The sequence below is a fragment of the Mustela erminea genome, chromosome 5 (assembly GCF_009829155.1).
Source record: "Mustela erminea isolate mMusErm1 chromosome 5, mMusErm1.Pri, whole genome shotgun sequence".
Classification (NCBI taxonomy): Eukaryota; Metazoa; Chordata; class Mammalia; order Carnivora; family Mustelidae; genus Mustela; species Mustela erminea.
In genome coordinates, this window is record NC_045618.1 from 80,561,981 (window position 1) to 80,582,528 (window position 20,548).

General features: G+C 38.6%; 1 protein-coding gene across 2 annotated transcripts in view; it reads right to left on the bottom strand.

Annotated features, from left to right (window-relative positions):
• Positions 1 to 20,548, bottom strand: part of PRKD1 (protein kinase D1) — a 332,127-nt gene that overhangs the window by 9,227 nt on the left and 302,352 nt on the right. For both annotated transcript variants that reach the window (XM_032343993.1, XM_032343992.1), the window contains 3 exons: positions 14,496 to 14,657; positions 13,840 to 13,938; positions 12,651 to 12,918 (listed from right to left, as the gene is read on the bottom strand). In XM_032343993.1, coding sequence (XP_032199884.1) covers positions 12,651 to 12,918; positions 13,840 to 13,938; positions 14,496 to 14,657 — 529 coding nt within the window. The remainder of the gene's footprint in view (positions 1 to 12,650; positions 12,919 to 13,839; positions 13,939 to 14,495; positions 14,658 to 20,548) is intronic.

Sequence of the window (20,548 nt, forward strand, 5' to 3'; positions counted from 1 at the left end):
TATTAGGTCCCACGGATCAAAACTCTCAGTCACTTCCCATTTCCCATCTTGTATTATCTCAGTATATGCCTGTCCTCCCCCCATCTTTCCCACTAGATTTTAACTCCTTTAAGGTCACACAGATTATGTACTGATTTTTGCACATAAGTTTCATAAATATTTAAAATAAAATGCATCATTCAGTGCATTAGAAAAATGCTCGCTAAACGGCATCTGGTAGATTGAATACATTAATTAGAAATTTAAATGGCCATTTTCTCAGCTCTAAGTTTTAATATCCACATTGTGTGCATATGGTTCGTATTATTTTGGCTAAACATAGCCCTGGATGGAAAGACTCACAACTCAATAAAATGTAATCGACCACAGTATTGGGGACTCCTAGCAGAAATTCAGAATAACGCTGAGAATACCGGCAATAGAGATCATGTTATTTTGCAATGTTGATTTAACAGAAGTGAAATTACCTGTGAATCCCATGGGCTGACCTCTTTTCTCCAGAAATAGTACCTTTTCAACATTTTTCCCACACTGTCTTCTGTCCACCCACAATTAGTCAGGTAGAAATTTTCAAATGGGAAACCAGATCAGAACTATTATTCTAGTGATGGGGCCATCATCCGTCAACCACCGAGCTCCTTGCCTTCTTTTTTCGTTTTTCCCTTTCGATTCCGCCTCCCTGCCTGTCACAGTGTAGTGCTCAGTACTTCTCTTGGTTTGCTTCATGCTGATGGTAAGTTGTGTGTTTATTTTAAAAATCGTTTTGCAACCCTTCACATTCCAGCTCTCAACCCAGCAAGCTGTTGCCCGGCAACACTAACTGGGCCGCTCCTCCTGGGCTGAAACTAGAGGCTGCAGGCCACAAACAAGGCCACTGGAAATCCTCCTCTGACTCGGTCTGAAGTCAATGACCACAGCCCAATGAAGCGCAGGACCCTTCCAGACTCAAGTCGGTATCTTTCCTTTTCCAGTTCTTTCCTCTGTAGAAAGTTACTCTACCAAGGGTTATGCCTTTGCTTTATGTTCAATTTCATTTCCTCATGAAAACAAGAAACACAATCTCGGAAATCATGAATTGTTCAAAAACAGCATACAGCAGCCCCGAAATGGATGCCAAACAGATTCAAAATTTAAGGTAGAAATCGAAATACACGTATATGATCCTAATGATGTTCGGGTGGACTTTTTTTTTTTTTTTTCCCCTTTTCACTGCACATTAAAATCCTTTGGAGAGGTTTCTGCATTTCTGGTTTTCAAAAAATGCTAATACCCAAGCTGCAGGTTCAAGTGAAAATCTTAGGGAGGGGCTTCCAGGTTATCAGTATTTTTAGAAACACCTCAAGTGTTTGCTAGTATGTGCAGCTAGCATTGAGAACGACTGCCAAACCGTGCTTCTCAGAAGCGTGTTACAAACCTGCCTATGAATAATCCAGGGATCCTGCACTGAGAATTCTGATTTGGTAGATGTGGGGTAAGACCCAAGAGTCTATCTTTTAGTAGATCCCAGGAAGAGCCTTAGACCACATTTTGAGTAGCAAAAAACTAGAGGTATGAGAACACTGACAGTAGTTAATAGTTGGTTTCATATCGCCCAAAGGGCCCCTGAATGGATGGACGTAAACATAGAGAAAGGTCTTTAAACACAAAGAAAGCTATCTGTCCTCAGCCCCATCTGGTTCAGTATTCTGCAGGGAAGACACAGAGGGTTTTAGGATTCAGAGGATGCCAACAAGAAGAGCAAATGAATTGGATTACACAAATAAGTTCAAAGTAACTGTATCTGGAGTTATGGGCCCTCTTAGTAAGATGACATTTAACAGGGACGAATGAAACGAAGTCCTCTTTTTAGGATGAAGTCCTCCTTTTGGGTCCCACTTCCCTACCCGCCAAGGAAAGGTCGAAGCATAGACTTTAAGCATAGACTCGGGAAACCTGGTTTATCAGCAACATCCGTGAGAAAGAATTCAGGATTCTAAATCCATAGTAAACTCATAATTTGTTCCCAGCTCAACTGTGATTTTATGCCACACTCAAAGAAATGTATTCTTCATCATGAGGAAGAGGCGGCTTCACTTTACACTTAGCTAGACTCACGGAACCTTGATTGTGAACAGTTTTGGGGCGATTTCAAAAGAACATAGACAAAGATGAGAGTGTTTGGACCAGGGTGAACAAGAGACTGAAGGAAAAGCTGACTGCCCAAGAGAAGAGAAAAGAGGAGGGGAGTGGAGCTCAGGGGTGGCATGACAGCTGCTTCCAAACCTCTGATATGAGCCTCTATTTGGAAAAAGAAGCTGGCTCACTCTAACAGTGGATATAAACACTGAGATATTTTTGCTGATTGTGCAAGGGTCAAATTCAGAAGAAACAGGGCTCCTCATGGAACTTTGCATTTTCTCTCACTGAAGCAATTTAAGAATGTTCTGGATATTCTGGAACTATAGAGCAGTATAGGGGTTAAGTAAGATTTTTAAGATGCTGTACTTTGGAGTATTCTGTGTTCATTATAGAAGAAAGCAAACTCACAGAGTGCTTTAAACTTCACTGCTCCTCTGCCCTGACATTTCAGATGTCATATTTCAACTCAACTATGATATACATTCATAAGTGAAATTTTAATTTTATAATTGAAATATACAGGAAACACTTCAATTTGGGGGACAAATAAACTACCAACTTTTGAGCACCTATGTCAATATTCTTTTTTTTTTAATGCCAATATTCTTGCTAAAACCTCTCAGCAGTTTCTCTCTACAAATTACTGTATTTTAGAGAAAATTCTATAAGTTTTATCTTACTTACTATCAAAATCAATGATTCCTTTCCTGGAGGTACATCTTTTCATATATTATCTCATTTAGATTTTGAAATGCATGTATACATACACACACATACATAATACAGAATTCACTCTATCAGATTTTTAAAAAATTACTCTATGCCTTTGGTTCATAATCTTAAAGTTCCTTATTATTGAATGAATTGCATGACTTAAAAAAAAATGGAAATATAAGTAACTCCAGAATTTCAAGCGGGGATTATTAAACTCCAGTGGAAGTTCAAACCCACATTATTCACTTTAGTTTACCAATCGTGATAGAATTTCCTGGCACTCAGTCAAGCATTTTAAAGCAGTTCACTGGCTAGTCCCCTCACATCTCCTCCATGCTGGTATGTCTGACAGTGGTGCTAATATGTTGACAAATCAATCTATTCATTAATATTCAGCAGGCTTGCCGGATCTGCAAGCCTCATAAACTGTTACAAACAGAGTTTAATTATTAAAATGACAATTGTCTTTCTTTTGTTTCTTATACATTTGGATTTCTGGGTCTCATCTACCCAAGGCTTATTTTCAATGGGGTTATTTTTTGTTTTGAACAATATGTAGTGCAAGAGGGACCTACAGCTGGTTCCTTTTCATGGCAAAGTGCTACTTCCAACTTAAGTGTTTAGCGTTCTGGAACACTGTTGGATTTTGAAAACATACCATGTGGTATTCTTGGTGCTAGGCTTTTATTTAGCTTTGCTTTGTGTTTGTACTGGCTGTATTTTTCATCTTCAATTTCTGAGGGAAAAACACACTTGTGACCAATTTTATTTGAATTAACCACACTGAATGGTTAAAAATTGCTTTTAAAGTAAAATTGAGATGCTTTGATAAATGTAGTGGTATATTATGATAGCCATTCCATGATTCGAAATGCCATGTATTCTACCTTATGTATAAATGTCACCCTAGGATTGAGATCTGCTGGAAGAATAAATTACAGATATGTTTATCAGGGCAAGGAGGAGGCAGAAATACTAACACTGAGGCTATTTGAGTATACAGGTGGAAAAAACCTATGTCACTGGGGCATTGTCATTATTTGATCATTTTGAACTGAAGACAAGCTACAGGATTCATGCAAGGAGTTTTCCTTCCCCCACCCCTTTTAATATGTGGAATGTCAAAGCTTCCTGTCAGCTCTTAATTCTTGATAATACCATCTAACCATGTGACTCTGATGCTGAGCAGTAACAACACAGCAGGTGATTTGAGAGTAGGTGCTCCTTCAGACTTCACCTGTGAATACAGAATATGATCTCTGTCTGCGGGGGTTGGGGGCTCATCGTGAGACAATTGCCAAGGTTGCCTCTGTGTTGATTACTGCCTGCATGCCTCCCTGATGGCACATAAAGGAATATCAAAACTCAGAAGAAAAAAAAATAGTAATTTCTCTGGTGATCTTCACTGTCTATTGCTAACCTTCCTCAGATTCAGCATGTGTCTCTAATGGAGCACATCGATTCAATTAAATGATGGAAATGTACTTTTGACTTTAATAAATGCTTTCCCATTGCTGTGGGTTTGTCCTCATTCTGGTATGATGACTTGCATTGGAGAACTATGATATCTTACTTTACCAGCTATGCAACCCATATCACTCAGTTATCTATGTCACCTCCCTTCTTCCTCTAAAACTCTTGGAAAAACAAAAGCTGCCTACTAAAGTCATACATAAGAAAGAATATGTTAAGATGTATGTTACGATTATCAGCAATTGAAAGAATACAGGAAAAGAGAATTTGTACGACTTTCACACTTGAAAATTCTCCTTCGTGTGGGCACAGGTTTAGAGTGAAGTTTACATCTTCATCTGCCCAGTCACAATGCAAGAGCTGGTGTTAAGGGAAAGGAAACATAATCCTGGCTCTTTGGTGAATAAGACTTATATATAAAATATTACATATATTGTTTGTATATTTAAAATTTTAGACATTTTCAGACCAGGCATGGAAGAATGATAGTTACATAAAAGGTTGTACTCCATTTATTTCTGGAGCCTTCTTTCCCCCCACACACTTTTGTTCATTTTATTTTATATATATATATATATTTTTTTTAAAAGATTTTATTTATTTATTTGACAGGCAGCGATCACAAGTAGGCAGAGAGGCAGGCAGAAAGTGAGAGAGGAGGAAGCAGGCTCCCCGCTGAGCAGAGAGCCCGATGTGGGGCTCGATCCCAGGACCCTGAGATCATGACCTGAGCCGAAGGCAGAGGATTTAACCACTGAGCCACCCAGGTGCCCCAATTTTTTATATATTTTTAAAGTACGCTCCATGCTGGGCATGGAGCCCAACATAGCACATGAACCCACGACCCTCAGAGAAAGACCTGAGCTGAGATTAAGAGGCAGAAGCTGAACTGACTGAGGCATCCAGGCACCCCACTTTGATTATTTTGTAATGAAAGTATTACAAGCACTTGGTAAAAGATCTAAATTAATCAGCAAAAGAAGTTCAAAATGAAAAATAAAAACCTCACATCTCATTATGAGACCCATTTTCCAGAGATTACCTCTTTCAACTACTTAAAATTTTCTTCTGATTTAAACCAGTGCTACTCAGAGGAGGTCCATAAACCACTGCCAATCTGTTCATTGGTCTATGGCGAGATAAGTATAGAAAGTAAGACCAAGTCTTTGGAAACTTTTATAGCAATCTGATACTGCTGTCACATTTATTTTATTTTACAAAGTACTGGTCCATATGTTTGGAAATCAAGATAAAATAAAACTGGTCCTTTATCACAGAGTTTGAGAAAAACCACCTTGTGGTCACCTGGGTGGCTCAGTCATTAAGCGTCTGCCTTCAAGTCATGATCCCAGGGTCCTGGGATCCAGCCCCTGCATTAGGCTCCCTGCTCAGCGGGGAGCTTGCTTCTCTCTCCCACTCCCCCTGCTTGTGTTCCCTCTCTCGTTTTGTCTCTCTGTGTCAAATAAATTTTAAAAGATCTTAAAACAAAAGAGAGAACCATCTTAAAAACGAAACAAAACAAAACAAAACAGATTCCCTTCCTTTAAGGACCATGAATCATTTCATTTTTTCCCAGACCTTATTGTTCTCCTTCCCCCAAGTAATGAGATTATCCTAAAATTAATGTATTGGCCACGTTTGTAATTTAGAACAGTGCCTGGCACATAATATGAATATGTATATAATATAGAGAGAGAATATTTATTCACAAGTATTAACTCTTAAGATTAAATTATACATTAAATCATATACAGGTAAATTTGTATAACTCAGTCCATTCACCCAGGCAGACTCTTACATGAACTCTGTGAAAGCTATGGCTCTTAGAGCTCTCTTCACCTCTTCTCTGTTCTCCTTCTCAGCATTGTAGATGTTTCATTATCTACATTCTTTTGCATAAGTATAATAACGTCTGACATGCTTGGTCTAAAGGTGATCTAAAATTTTAAACAAATAATATGTGGAATAATTTACATGTAACTATGATGAACTATAAAATTATAATGCCTCCCCCCATACCCCATAATATCAAATTTGCAAAACTCTGTCCATTCAAAGGAGAATTTTCATGTGTAAAAAGGATTCTCTTTTCCCATATTCTTTTCATTGCTCAAAATCATGGCACCTATGTTAGTTTCTTCTGTATTGTATATAACTTTATTACACAACTTTTTGTATTTCCTGGAGTTTATATGTTTTTTTTTTATTCTTCACAGAAGAAACTGGTCAAGAAGCCTTTTCAATTCTTACCAATCTCATGACAATGTACATTGTACTACATTTAATATTTGGAAGAAATTACATGTTCTGATATTAAATATCTGATGAAGAAAATGTGAGTGCAGAAAGAGGTTGGGAATTAGGAATTTTATAGTTTACTTATATTTAAATCCTGGGAATTTATTTAAAAAATGTTTTAGAAAAAAAAATTTAGAACACTTTTCAGCTGTCAGATCTTTCAGAGGATCAGGGCTCTGGAGCAGCGTTTTTGAAAGTGTGATCCATGGACTTTTTACATTCTCAGGGCGGGATTGCTATTTATGGGGATGGAGACTGGGAATCTCCATTTTTAACTAGAAATTGTTGGCATGCCAAAGTTAAAAAATGCCTGCTATAGACCTAGAGCTAGACTACGACGGGTTATTTAAAATGAGCCATAATCAAGAAGGTTCTTTGGCAAAACTATTAGAAATCCCTTGCCTTGCCAATATTCCTGTGTTCTATTAGCTAGTTTTTCCAGTTCCCATTTCTAAGCCCTACCCTCCTGTTATCTACTTCTTAAATCATAGACCGAGTCTTGTTTGTAATTTTCTGATGTTTTGGCGATGTCCACCCAAGATTTACCCTTATTTTCGTACCAAATGTGGTAAACATGGAGAATAGCCTGATCTATCTCTTGTTCTTTTGGAATTGCTAAAAATGCAACCAAAGGAAGGGCATATTGACGCATGATCAGGTAAGTCATCATTTTCCTTAGTTTCACCCAATTATCTAAAAAATAAAAATGGGAAAATGGGCTGCTCTTTCCATAATATAAATCTGCCTAATCAAGTAAATATTTTAAAATAGGTATATAAGTCCTTTCAAGGAACTGAGAAAGGTCATAGGATGAATGTGTTGAGGGCCAAACTGAACTTAGTATGTGATAAAGCTGATCACTGATGGGTAACTGGATGGGGAAACTGGATGGTGTCAAACACCCATCTAGTAGTCACAATGACGACATGAAACAAGTTGAAACACACAACACTGGCTTCGAATGAACTGTAACATTCTCAAACTCCCATCTCATGATTACCAAAAGTCTTCTCTTGTGTAATTAGTTGTAATCATGTGATTCATTCTGGAGTGTTTTATTGTATACATGCATTCTTATTTAGCTGTATTTATAATGTGTTATTTGGTTATATATATATAAATACCTATATATAACTGTAATTAAATATGTGTTTAGTTACACATATAACTTTATGTAATTATATACAAGTGTGTGTGTATAGCTAAATACATATATATAGACAGATACACCGATCACGTAAAGTGGCTGGAAAACAGAAAGTGTTCATATATTTAAGGTACTCTAGCTATGTCAATCACTGGGCTAAGCACTTTCCAGTATAATTTCATTTAGTACTTAATAAAACCCAGTGAATTAGGAATTACTGTCACCATATTTCAGACAAGAAAACTGAGACCTAAGAGAGTAAGTAACTTGGATGGGGTCACCATTACTCTAAGTGGAAGAGCTCTCAACTCAGGTCATTATCACAACATGATCTTGTTTCCCTGTATTTTAAGACATTATTGAAAATTGTGTTGCTACTGTAGCTCTAAGCTAGTGAAAGCATATTAAAAATTTAATGTGACAGCATGGCAAAATCCATTAGGATAATCAAGAGGCTGTAAATGTAGTAGATAAGAGCCTCTACCTTGGAGCTAGCTGACAGGATTTGCACCCTGGCCCCACTTAGGCAAGTCACTTAACCCTCTGTGTCTACAGCACTTCATCTTCCAAACAGAAACAATTATCGTATCTATTCAAAGGTTGGGGATGAGTAAATGAGTTCATATATATAGAGTGCTTGGCTATAATGCAAATGTTATAGAAGGGCTAGCTATTGTTATTTTTCTCTTTGAAAGTTTAATTTTATTATCTCCCCTTTACCTGTAACATTTGGTCAGTGAAGTTTTCCTCAATTTTTTTTCTCATTTTTCAAATCATACCTTGATTCACACAAAAAAATCTATTTTTATAATGGACATCTGTTAATGCTTTTGTGTTTGTTTTTAGCCTACTATCCTTTCCCTGCAGGAACTTACTCTCTCCAAACTGGAGAGGCTCTCCATCATCTATATGGCCAATCAAAGCCAGGTTCCTGCGGTGACAATGGGATTGTTCCCAGGGTATTACGGGATTTAAGCAGAGCCAATCAGTGCCCCTTTCAGAGACTCTATGGCTACTGAGAGATAATTACTCTTCCATTCTGAGATCATGTACAATGAGTAGCATGTAAAACCTGGGGCTGCTGGGGATCACTTGGCACCACATGAAGAGTCTACCTGAGAAGGAAGCCATCATAAAGTAAAGCAGAGATGATGAGAGATGGAGGAATAGGACACTTGAACTGCTGGCTCCAAAGAGATGAGATTCACCTTTTGGACTTCCCAGTTGTGTGAGTCAATAAATTATCTTCTGCTTAAGTTAGTTATAGGTTTCTATTATTTGCACACAAGAGTCCTGATAAATTAATTCACTGCTAAATTATTAGTAAGCACATCTCTAGAATGCTAGTACTTGGCTTATTATATTATCATAGCAAAAATAATGAATGAGTTTAAAATATTCTCTATAGTGTCCTAAACATCAAGCCATGAGAAATAAGCACCCTTTCATGTACAACAATGTATGATATAAAGAATGAAGGCAGTAACTTCAAGTCCAATTCCTACCACTGTGTGACTTTAGGCAAGGCACTTAACCTTTCTGGTTTCTGCCTATTACAGAAACAAAAACAAGTTACATATTGGAGGACTGTTGTGAGGTTCAAATGGCACAATGGTAAGTCCAGCACTACAATATATATATTATACTGTATCAGGTACAATTCTACACCAACAGAAAAAAAATGCAGGATCCAGGAATTTTTTCATCTGACACATCTATGTATGCTACAAAGACCTTACAACTTTCTTTTTTCTTTTGCATTTTCATGCCAAGAAAAAAAAAATACAACTACCAATATGTCTGAAGAATACTTGGGAAACATGCACATCAGTTTGCATATAATTTCTTAAAATTATACAATCAATTCTTGGTTACCCGCCAGAGCAACTGCTTAGCTTAGTGTTCTAGCCTCCTCCTAACTTGAAGTCCTTGGTTCACCCCACACCTGCCTTTGTAGATGCTTTTCCTATCCTTTATCTCATTCATTCTCTGTTACAACCTCATTCTATAGGCAGGAATCATTATTCTGTGGTACAGTTAAGGAATCGAAGCTCGAAGAAGGTTAACTGACGGCTAATTAGAACGGCAGGCAGCATGATAACTTGAACTGTTGGACTGTTGCTCCTTACCTTTGATTTTAGAGCCCCTGAAGCTCTTTATTTTATTTCCTTGTATCCGGATTGTTAGGGGTTCTTGGTGTGGTTTTAAAGTATACTGAGACTAAAAATTCACTAAGATCAGTTGTGACCATCCTTTGCCAATACTAGTTTGCTTGTGTATTTCTCAGATCCCATGTGCTTGAAATTATGTTGTACCAGCCCATTATTACTTTTCACGAGAGAATGGTTTGTTCTCCACCAGACAGTGGGACAGACTCCAGGCCAGTAACTACTTTTATAACATCTCAGCTGTATTAAGGCATCTTTAATTGACTTTTTTACATTCAACTATTAGTTCTATTCATACACCAGCAGCTAGGTAACTCATTTGCCATCTAGAGCCTCAATTAGCAAGTAGTACAACTCTTGTGCCTCAAAGGCAAGGATGAGTCAGAAGAAGATACTGAGGAGAAATGCCAGTTAATTCCCAAACTGACTTGAGCGGTTTAGAAAAGCGAGGTTCTATCTGAGCTGGAATCCACATCACTTTGTCTCAGTGGTAGGAAATTTTCGGCACATAGAAATATGTACAGCAAGTAAAATATGTACTTCCTGGTCAAATATAAATGTCTTTTAAATTGCCCATGTAATTGTCTTTCTGAAATGCTACATCTCTTTCTTTGCAAATTTTCATGACTTGCCTAAATTCCATCTCCTCTGAAAATACTAGTGTGACTAGTCAAAGCCACAGTGATTCTTCTTCCTTTGACTTGACATCTTTTCATTCAACTTTAAGTTCCTTGAAGAATATTTTATGTTTTGTCCTTTGGAGATATGATATCTATATCTATAGATATATATGTGGTTTCCCAACAGCAGTTTATTGAGGCATTAATATTTAGGTCTCTGGTATCTACTATCAGTGATAATTAAACATTCACAATCTGTAGCTGTATGTTTCTGGCCTCAATAGGTTGTATCGACACAGCTAGGCCAGCGCATTTCCATGGTACCAGAGAGGGAACGTCATTTACTCCACTACTCCAAGAAAAAGATTTTAAAATGTGGAGTCTCTTTTCCTAATGTCCTATTCCTGCATAACAGGAAAATGTTGACTGGTTTCAGAGGTATTCCAGATTTGTGCTGTGGTAACAATGTCAAGTCATTTTACTGGATTTCTGGATTGCAGGTATCAAGCATAATGGTCAACCATATTTAAAGGTAGTGTTTCCTAACAAGGATACTTGTCACAAGATTTATGTGATAATCCCACCTTTCTGCCTTCTAGAAAGGAAACATAATGATACTTTGCTTTTTGCCTCTGTTAAATTATCCTAAATATTTCATTAGTGCTTTGGCTACATGATAGTTCTTTTGTAGGTCACAGATTCCTTTAAGATATATTCATCCAGCTATAATTTGCAACTAATTAGAGGATGTCAAAGGGTTGTTGCTAATAGTAACTCAAAGTCCTGATAATGTATAGCTCTTGCCTTTTAATACCAATCATAGCCTCAGAACGTAATTACCTCAGGCAGTTTACATACACTCTTTTCCGATTCCTACATCACCACACTCAGTAACAGGTGTCGAACAGATGTTTATCTATGACTGTATTTGCCTTTTTAAGTGACGAAAAATCTGAGTGAACTTAGAACTAGATGTGGCCTGAAAACTAAAGAAGGACCAGTCATTAAACCATGGTTAAAGGATGTACACACAGATTGTCTGGGTATGAATTCTGGATCTGCCACTTATTAGCTTTGTCATTTTGGCCTGTGGTGTCCCTTCTCTTGCCTCAGTGCTCTTACCTGAATTACAGGTATAATAGTAAAACTTATCTTATGGGGTTGTTGTGAGAATTAAATACATTAAATAAATACTTAAATAAAGTATGTTCATCGGGAATTCTATTCCAAAGTGCTGAATATGCCATTTTCTCTGCCTTGATTGCCCCTGCCACTTTTAAAACTCTCTCTCGGGACACCTGGGTGGCTCAGTTGGTTAAGCCGCTGCCTTCAGCTCAGGCCATGATCTCAGGGTCCTGGGATCGAGTCCCACGTCAGGCTCCTTGTCCTGAAAGGAGCCTGCTTCTCTCTCTGCCTCTGCCTACCACTCTGCCTGCTTATGTGTGCTCTCTCTCTCTCTGACAAAAAAATAAAAACAAACAAACAAACTCTCTCTCTTTAAGAAGGAAAGATTTTTTAAGAATTTAACTTAAAATAATGCAACATTGCTAAGGCAATCTAACCTAAATAAATCAATCAGAGATACACATAGTAATTATATATGTAAGGATCAAAAAGGAACAACCTAAAAATAGAATACCAGGGAAATGGCTAAAGAATGTCACATGAAGGAAATCAGCACACAAAGAACTGGCTTACTAATATATAATATGATAATTAAAATATCACTATCAAAGTTCTTGTGTCCATAAGAGATTTAAGTGCTTAATACAGAAACAAGTATATGGTTAGTAAAGATTACTCCTAATAGAGATTACCCATTTCCATTACACCAATGTTTATAAGTTCTAAGGCAATATGCCAAAATATTTTGTTTTTTTGTTTCATTTACCTCTTAATATGTATCACTCAATTTGTCTATAAAATATGTACACTTCATCAGAAGATGTTATTGGTCTCCATTTGCTTTACTCCTTCCCAATCCACCTTAATTTATGCCTCTGCTCCACTGGACAATTTACAATGAACATTTAACAATTTAGTAATTCACAACTGAATTAATAGTGTGACACTGAAGCATTAAACCACTATCATTTATGAATGGCAGATTACCTTCGTGAGAGATTTCCTTCCAGGGATTTGGTGGATACATGAAAGCTGCGTTCTGGATTTGGTCGTGTATGTCTTCATCTTCATTAAAAGGGAACGTGCCACTTAGGCTTACATAGATGATGACTCCAACAGACCACATGTCTAGAGAGCGGTTATAGCCTTTGTTCCTCAGAACCTCAGGAGCCAGGTAAGCTGGGGTCCCCACCACTGACCTCCGGAAAGACTTTTCTCCAATGATCCGGGCAAAACCAAAGTCACAAAGTTTCACCTGTTGGTAATAATGGTTTACAGAAATGGTAAAGTCACAGATTGTGTGTCTATGTGTGTCTTAGCCCAGGTCTACCAAAGACAATTAGAATACTTTGCATATCCTTATAGACTTCTCATGCATGACAGAAGTAATAGCTACTTTCCATTTTATATACTTGAAGACAGTGGCTGAAGTACTGCTACAAAAGTATATTTTCATTCATAAAAAAAAATCATCTAAACATTCACCCTTCCTTCCCCCCCAAAACCAAGAGATAAATGTGAAAATATGTATACTCAGAAGTGGGTAATACTCTTTTACCAGGCAGAAAAACATCACACAAATCTGGAAGTGACAGATTGAACACAAGGGCTTATTATAAATAAAGGTTAAGGGATCAGCACAGGGACCCGTCATGTTACCTACAATAATCCTCAAACTCAGGTCTGCATGGGAACCTAGACAGGACCTGAAGATGTCAGGGAAGCAAGGTGGACAGTCGCCTTAGGTCATGTCAGATAGAAGATTCCCTGGGGAGATGTGCAGTAGTTTTCTATCCTCTGAGATGAGGAAAACCAGAAATGTTTGCCCTTGTCCCTCAGAACAACGCTGAACTTAAATAAGTCCCTGGGAAGTGTTCTCCACCCTCTCTGGCCCCAGCTTTCAGCACTGGCCTGGGGTTGCCCCTGCTGCAGGCTGTGCCTACATTGGCCGCTGAATGAGCACAAGGAGAAGGCTCATTGTTGCACTTGGGGAGGCTGAACCGAGAAGCCAGAGTAACAAAGCCGTAGTCCCCAAGATCTAAGAAGGAAGCAAGGGGATGAAAACGAACAGGTAAAACGTGAAACAAATAAAGCTTTTGAGAAAAAAAATATCGCAAGGGAGCCAGTACTGGTGCTGCCATCAGCTGGCTTTGCTGAGAGAGGCTTTCAGACTTGCCTGGGGGAAAGGATCTGCCGATGCCAGCAACACGTTTTCTGGTTTGAGGTCACAGTGAACGATATTTTTAAAGTGAAGATGCCGCAGAGCCACAAGTATCTAGAGAGAAGAAAATCATCAAGATAATCTTATTTTGGTCTATGAGTTTATTTCAAAATGTTTTTTACTAGGACATAAATTGGAGGGGCCACGAGAAAACCCACAGTGAACAGTTAAGCCTCTTTATACGCAAGACACGGAAATGAGCTAAATTCACATGGCAGGTTTCTAAGGAAACGTCAGTGGAAAGAGTGGCCTATTATGGTATTGATACAGCAACCAAGACAGGTGTAGATAACAGATGGCAGGACTAGCTTCCAAGGGCATCCATTCTTGAATCATTTCAAAGAACCAGGACTCAGCCACTGTGCAACTGAAAGTTTCATGAGTAGTTTTAATACAAGGGCCTGCACACGCATGACTCCCTTGGTACGCTGGATTCTGGAGACCACAGATAAAAATAAAATAATACAATAAACCCCCCGCCACCTTTCTGAGTGTAAGTCAGACTTGGGACTTAGGGACTAAACAAGGCTAGGAAGCTACAGTAAAACAGTGGTAACATTTGATATTGAATATTATCTTTTTTTTTTTCCTGCCTCTAATTGATTTCTTACCTGAGTAATTAAAAACTTCGTTATGTGCTCTGGCAACCTGCCCTTTTCACTTGACAAGATCATCTCCAACATGTCTCCATGGAGTTTTTCCATAACAACAAACACTCTTTCAGGCGTCTCAAACATACACTCCAAATTTACAACACCAGGGTGATGAAGGTTCTATTAAAGATAAATAAAGCACTTGAAGAAAATGAGTTTTTTGATACTGTTTGGCAAGCTCACTGATTATATAAAACTGTTCAAGCTTAAAGCTATGGAGAAACCCACACTTCGGATTCTTAACATTTCTGAATTCCACATGTGCTGCCTTATATTTTTGAAATTCTAATGTCTCCAAAAAATATATCTTTACTTTCTATGCAGAGTGGAATTATTTTTTTCTACGCTGAAAAACCTAAGTTCCACCACAGTGAATTGCTAATTAGGTTTTAATTAGAATGCCATATTGAGAAATCCGAATTTCGCAGGATCATCTCCAATATTAAGCACACCACCCTAAATAAGCATACCAGGCCATCTCTACACCCTTGATAGAAAGTTAACGTCGACAAGATGAAATCTGTACTTGCAGCACATCTGACAGCACTGAAGAAGCACATTAGTCATAAACCTTTCGGAACCGCTCTATCAGTGCTCTAACACAGAGTGAAGACTGCCAGGAAAACCGTGAAAAAAAAAAAATTATTGAGCTCACGTTCTGTTTGGTACCCCGTGCTACGTGGTCGTCCTGTGTGGTTCTCAAGCACTCAATAAATATTTCCACAATAAAGCAATGGCTCATGAGAGGTTGCATTTGGCTTGACATGTTAATTGTCACATATATCAAGTAAAATTACTCTTAACATTAGATGGACCCTTAGGAGGATGCTTCAGTCTGAATGTGGCTGTGGGGTCATCAACAAAGCCTTCGATCATCTGACCTTTATCTTATTTTTCTTCTGGGCACAACAACAACAACAAAATCCTAACATTAAAAAACTCTTTTACATTCCACTTACATTTTAATAAGAAACAGAAAGAAAAAAAATCATCGTGAACATAAACTACCTGAAGAAAAAAATCAGGGACTCACTGAAATGCACGAACAGCTGAACAGAGAAAAAAATAAATAAATGATTTTAGAAAAAAAAATTCTCCATCAGGGATAAAAGTGCATGTAAAATGAAATTCTCACAAACTTCTCGAAACCGCAGACGGCTTGCTATTTAGACCTCACAGATGGATACTGGCTGCTGAGCAGCAGAAGGGACCACAGGTGATTCTGTACCATTGCTGTCCTCCTTCTGCCCATGGGCAAGGAGAGCCTGGCGTGAACTGGATACGGAGGCTGGCAGAAGCTCCATAATGACGACCCGTTTCTCAGGATGCCCTGCCCCTACTTGGGCCGTGTTGATCTCTACTTCATACATCTGATGGGTCTTTTGGATTTTGGTGCCTTGGTGCCCAATCCTGTCACCATTAATGTGGTCAGGGAATAACAAGTTTCTGAATGTGGTCTGAGCCGATGTCTACCCCTCTACCCCAAAGCCTTTCACCTCCAGAGGGCTAGAGTCACTGTCCTTGAAACTGTCACACTGTTAACTGTTCAAAACTGGCTACTTCGGGATAGACTAGCCCTCCAGAGTCAGAGCTGAAGCACATGGGAGAGGGGGGGAGGATGAGATGACCAAAACTGCTACTTTATTTGTCCTGACTGATTACAAATAAGACTGGACAGCTGCTGGGGCTTTGGCCAGCATGGGGGTGCCAGATCGTTAAGTGGGAGATGCTAACAAATGACTCCATGGATGCATTTGAGACGCATTATGGAAGACCAATGATAGCACTGCTCGTACCTGAACCCATGCCTAGGCTGTCACATGGTCTTGAATCCACTTCCTGGATCCAAAAAAGCCACCCCAGGTGGAAAGATTACCATCCTCTGGGGTATCCGGGCATTTCAGCTATCCTCTTTTAAATCAATGATGACAGTAAAGGGTCTAAGAATGACATGAGAGGGGTGCCTGGGTGGCTCACTTGTTAAGCATCTGCCTTTGGCTCAGGTCATGATCCCAGGGTCCTAGGATCGAGCCCCGCATCAGGTTCCCTGCTCAGCGGGAAGCCTGCTTCTCCCTCTCCCACTCCCCTTGCTTGTGTTCCCTCTCTTGCTGTGTTTCTCTCTCAAATAAATAAATAGAATCTTAAAAAAAAAAAAAAAAGAGTGACATGAGAGTCCTGCCTGGGTTATTCTTCTCCTGGGGCAAGTCCACTGTGAAATGTGCTAAGTGTACCTTCCTCTGTGAGTATCTTCTGAACTGCTTCTTTTTAAAATTTATTCTAACTTTAAGCATTTAAGCAGTATTCTGAAGAGTTTGGCTTTCTTTCTTTCTTTCTTTCTTTCTTTCTTTCTTTCTTTCTTTCGTTCTTTTTTAAAAAAGATTGTATTTATTCATTTGAGAGAGAGAGATAGAGAGAGCACAAGCAAGGGGAGTGGCAGGCAGAGGGAGAGGGAGAAGCAGACTTCCCGCTGAGCAGGGAGCCCGATCAAGGCCCAGTCCCAGGACCTAAAGATCATGACCTGAGCCGAAGGCTGTGCTTAACCCACTGAGCCACCACCCATGCATCTCTGAGTTTTGCTTTTTTTTTTTTTTTTTTTAAGATTTTATTTATTTATTTGAGAGACAAATCACAAGGAAGCAGAGAGGCAGGCAGAGAGAGAGAGGGGGAACAGGCTCCCTGCTGAGCAGAGAGCCCGATGTGGGGCTCGATCTCAGGACCCTGAGATCATGACCTGGGCTGAAGGTAGAGGCTTAACCCACTGAGCCACCCATGCATCTCTGAGTTTTGCTTTCTTAAATGACCAAGGCCTTGTTGACTGAGTGAGGAGCAGGAAAAATGATTAGGAAAGCAAGAGACCGATAGAAGATAGCAAGGCCAGGGGTCTCCCGTGTAGACCCAGGAAAACTGGAGTGTGAAGAAGATCAATGTAAAGGGGCTCAGGAAGGACAGGGGAGAAGGGGAGTCAGGAAATGGCCAGGAAGCTCTCCTACCTAAATTATCCAAATATAAATGCAAGGTGGTTTCTCATGTGCTTCGTCTACTTGCATTCCTCTAAGTAAGTGAGGTCTTAAAAATACTAACGTTCTATGTCAGTATTTTTTTTTCCTTTTCCCTATTCTACAACATGATTTAAGGACCCCCTATATAGAGGTGAGGACTTAAATGGGCTTATCTCTTTGATGTATTCCCAGAACGTTTTAGGCCAAAAGTATGGAACAGACTAAGGAGATTGTTCACTGTCAACTATCTTGTTAAGTTTACTTATCTATAAACTCTGAAGGACTCTGAAACGTCCCCTACTAACATCTTTATGAAAGGGATAAGGGAAAATTTTGTTATTTTTAATAAAGGACTTTATAGTTAGGTATGTAGATTGATAAAAAATTCAGTAACATGGGTGCCTGGGTGGCTCAGTAGGTTAAAGCCTCTGCTTTCGACTCAGGTCATGATCCCAGCGTCCTGGGATCGAGCCCCGCATCGGGCTCTCCGCTCGGCAGGAAGCCTGCTTTCCTTCCTCTCTCTCTGCCTACTTGTGATCTCTGTCAAATTAAAAAAAAAAAATTAAAAAAAAATTCTGTAACACTGAACTAAAAGTCATGTATACACAACTGGTAGAGATGTTTTAGAAAAGTTTAGACTAATACGTTTGCTGCTCTTGGCCCTTGCTCTTTTATAAAAACCTTTATGCTTTATGGGTTGGCTAAAGAGAAGATTGAGTGGTAGTTGAAAAATCTTTCCAAGAGGAAAATGACTTTTTTTTTCCCCCTGCAGAGCTGATATATAACAAGTTGACATTTTTAAAGATTATCATGTGTAGCTGAGACAAGGCATATAGATGCTCACTCATAAGCTATATTTTTTGCATTGAACCAAATGACCAAACTTGTTTTTGTATTTGGCAGTAACAAAAGAAAAGAGAATAGAAAGAATCATGCCTTATTTATCCACATCCTCCATACTATACTGATGAATACTTCTCCACTCTAGAGAAGATAATATTTGGAGATTGGAAATTAAAAAAAAAAATCAAGGCATTATATTCTATTACAATTCATATCACCTTTTTAATTCCTTAAGGGTAACTCTAAGATAAGCTTCAACCCAAGTAGTCCATGTCACTTGTTCACAATTTTACTCTTCTATATAAAATATGAAATAGCTTCTCAATTTTTCCTACTAATGTCCAAAGTAACTGAATTATCTTAAAAGTGTCTTGATGACCAAAACACTATGGCAGACTGGTGTTCAGAAAGAATTGTGCTAACTTCTCAGGCCTACCTCAGGAATTCAGATAATAAATTTCATGGCAGAATAATCTACTACTGGACTCTCTGGCCATCTGTTTGTTGCATTTAAGTAACTTAATTTTCAGGAAATGAAACATTTGGTCAAGTACAGGAAAGAATAGTGTCCATTCACACTTAACAGATTGATGACATATCCATGGGGTGAATATAAATTATTCCGAAGTCTGGAGGAAATACCATTTGGAGATCGAGACAAAAATTTTCCTGATTCAACCTGCCTAGAAAATTCTTATGTAATCAATGGAAATTCATCACTAAAAGCAAAAGTTTTTATAAAAGTTACGATATTTTATCTTAAAAAAAAAGAAGGATTTAACTAACTAACATTTTTAGTGTATGCATACATTCTATTCTATATTTTTTTGGATTCATGTTAAGCAATATTTCATTAGTACTTATATTCTTTAATTCTAATAGTGTTGCTTTATTTTAATATTCAACTCTGAAGTTGAGTATTCATTCCAAATATTTAGCTGTGATAAGTTAAAGGTGTCATGTTTTCCCCTTCTTTATCCTGCCTTCAGGATTATTATATTCAAACATATGAGAGGGAGGAAAGGGGAGAATTAGAATCAACTTATCTTTTTAACAAGTTATTTAGGAGTAATACAGCCTTAATATGGGGACTTCTGCCTACTTTCCTATCAAACATCTGAATGATTTAGTTCATCATGAGACAGAGAGATATAATCGGTGTAATCAGTGATGAGTCCAAGGTCTAAATTCTAAATGGCATGCCAAACAGAAGGAAGCATGTGCTATTACACAGTGGTATTGGTGGGGACGTGAGGTGCCTTTCTCAGAAGTAAAGCACTGTGGCAATGGCTTTGTTAATCCTCATTACTGCCCGTTTGCCAGGGTTGAGAGAAGAGCACACTTTCTTATCCATTTTCCAATCACATTCTTTTTCAATCCATAGTTCATTTAAGGCCCCTTGAAATCAACCATCTTTTGATGTCTTATAAAGGAGAAATAGCATATAATTCCCAGAGAGATGCTATAAACGTGAATGTAGAAAGCGGATGACTATAAGAAGACTCAGTAAACCTAGTAACAAAATGGTAAGGGAAGCTCAGCTCTCTCCCCTAAATTCCAGAATCTTTTATCCAAGTGTCCTTTAGGTTTGTTCATGTAAATGAATGATGCCAACAATGGGATCAGTGTCTTTCCATCCAAACTTACTCTTCTGGTGTTTCCTCTCTTGGTAAATGGCCTGCCATCTAGGTCAGAAACCTGAGTCACGGGGTGCCTGGTGGGTGCCGGGGTGCAGTGAGTTAAGGCCTCTGCCTTCAGCTCAGGTCATGATCACGGAATCCTGGGATGGAGCCCTGCATCAGGCTCTCTGCTCAGCTGAGAGCTTGCTTCCCTTCCTCTCTCTCTGCCTGCTTGTCTACCTACTTGTGATCTCCGTCTGTCAAATAAATAAATAAAAATTTTAGAATAAAATAAAATGCTGTAGGTTAAAAGAAAGAAAGAAAGAAAGAATCTTGGGTCACCCTAAACATTCCCATTCCTCTCATTTCTAACAACCACCTGGTCTCTGAAAGTTTCAGAGTTCATCCCCTAATGACTAATACAAGAGATGCCACCACTGGTGTGAGTTGAAAAATGATTTTCTGAAGTCTCAAGGGAATGACAAAGACATTCACTCCTTCAAAATATACAAATTTTGGTCACTGCTCAGGTAAAGACTTCAGCATCTTT